The sequence below is a fragment of the Gastrolobium bilobum genome, unplaced genomic scaffold (assembly GCF_033153095.1).
Source record: "Gastrolobium bilobum isolate Gb01-03AN ecotype WA unplaced genomic scaffold, APGP_CSIRO_Gbil_v1 utg2408, whole genome shotgun sequence".
NCBI classification, from domain to species: domain Eukaryota; kingdom Viridiplantae; phylum Streptophyta; class Magnoliopsida; order Fabales; family Fabaceae; genus Gastrolobium; species Gastrolobium bilobum.
In genome coordinates, this window is record NW_026899693.1 from 42,279 (window position 1) to 43,976 (window position 1,698).

The 1,698-nt window shown below is 36.5% G+C and overlaps 1 protein-coding gene across 1 annotated transcript; it reads right to left on the reverse strand.

The window, feature by feature from the left end:
* Positions 1-452: 452 nt before the first annotated feature.
* Positions 453-1,193, reverse strand: LOC133292612 (uncharacterized). Its single transcript, XM_061491035.1, has one exon. The coding sequence runs from the start codon at positions 1,191-1,193 to the stop codon at positions 453-455; it is 741 nt and encodes a 246-aa protein (XP_061347019.1).
* Between the last annotated feature and the right edge of the window lie 505 nt (positions 1,194-1,698).

Here is a 1,698-nt window from a genome sequence, read left to right on the forward strand (position 1 = left end):
GCCGGGTTCAACCCATATTGCCACCCCTCATGTAATCTTATATATATAGCCCTAGTGACCAGCGAAAATATTAGCTTAGCATATACTAAATTGACTATTTTTCTTTATAACAAACAAATATTATCTACACTTCCCTTGGCTTCTTTGAAACGGCTGAAAGAATCTTATATTTCAAAACTGAAAAACTTAAATATATAACATAATGCAATAATAGTTTGATACACAAAATTGTAAATGTTGAATAGTCCCATTTCTTTCTTTGATGGCTACAATGACCAACCAACAAGAACTATATCAGCTATATATCTATCACTTGTTTGCAGACATTTCAAAGGCAATAATATTCATGACTAAAAGAATTGCCTTATATATGTGGACAATATATAGCAGGGTGAGGGTCAATCTTCTAGTTCTAGAGGCAGGGCACGTGACTTCTTCATGATCAGCAAAATTCACACAAAAGCAGCCTTTACTACGTCGTTTGCAAGCTTGCTACTGCTGCAGCCTAAACCCCATGATATTGACCTCAACATCTTGCACATCCCTTTGCAGCTTCTCCTCGCTTTGATCTTCACCTCTTCCCCTTGCTCCGGTGCCGGAAACATCGTCGCGGGAACCCTCCTGCTTTGTCTGTTTCTAATGTCTCTAAGTTCCATCTCAGTGGTGGACAACTTTGACATCCCAAACATAAACAAAAACCACCTAGACTTTGTGGTTGACCTCATTAGCGAGACCTTCCCTATTGATGTGTAATCACAAGCAAAACTCTTTGAACCCTTTGCTTCTTGTCCCTTCTTGAAGCTACCACCACCATCATGAGTAGATATTGTCACAGCCTCTTGAATATCGCTAAGGCTCTTCCCTCTATTGTGGACATGTGGATGATCTTTGAAGGGAATGAGTTTGCCGCAAAAGATTATATTCTCTGCAGTTGCATGAGTACTTGAGGTGGTGAATTCTTCACTGAAGAATTCAAAGAAGTCATCATCATCACCGTTATCCTCTTTGTTATAGGATCCTGCTGAGTTTTTTCCATCTTCTTTGGAGAAATCACCCCTTTGACCTGAATTTGAATCACTATGAATTGGAAGGTCACTGAGGGATAGAGTTTCTTCTTCTTCATATGGATCTTGAAGCAGAGTGTTCTCTTCATTTCCTGCTTCTTGGTCTGAGTAAGATTCTTTTGCCACCATTGATACTTACACAAGAGATAGAAACAAAAAGGAATGAGCATATAAATGTGAAGAATATTTGGTGACTTGATCTATTAGAGTATTCCCAATATATATATATATATACAAATATACATGGAGGATATAATTTATAAATTAGACAAAGAGATAAAAAGTTGGAAGCTATTGATTCGATACCTTCTAGATGAATAAATAGTTTAGGGAAACAAGGTACTCAAATTTAACAGTTTAATTATAATCATCTAGAAGAGCAAAAGTGCCAAAGGCTAAAAAGGTATAATTATAAAGTGCTTCTAGATGAAAATATTAAATGTGCATTTGGACATACCATATTTCTCTCACTTGAAAATTTTATTTTGTTTAATGGAGGCTGCTTGTGTTGTTTACACATGTCTGAGCTAAGTTTGTGTTTGGCTCATACCATACTAGTCAATATACCAAGGGCCCACCAGTTCATATATAGAGGGACTTAATTTATATATATATAATGTTTTGGGTACAGTTG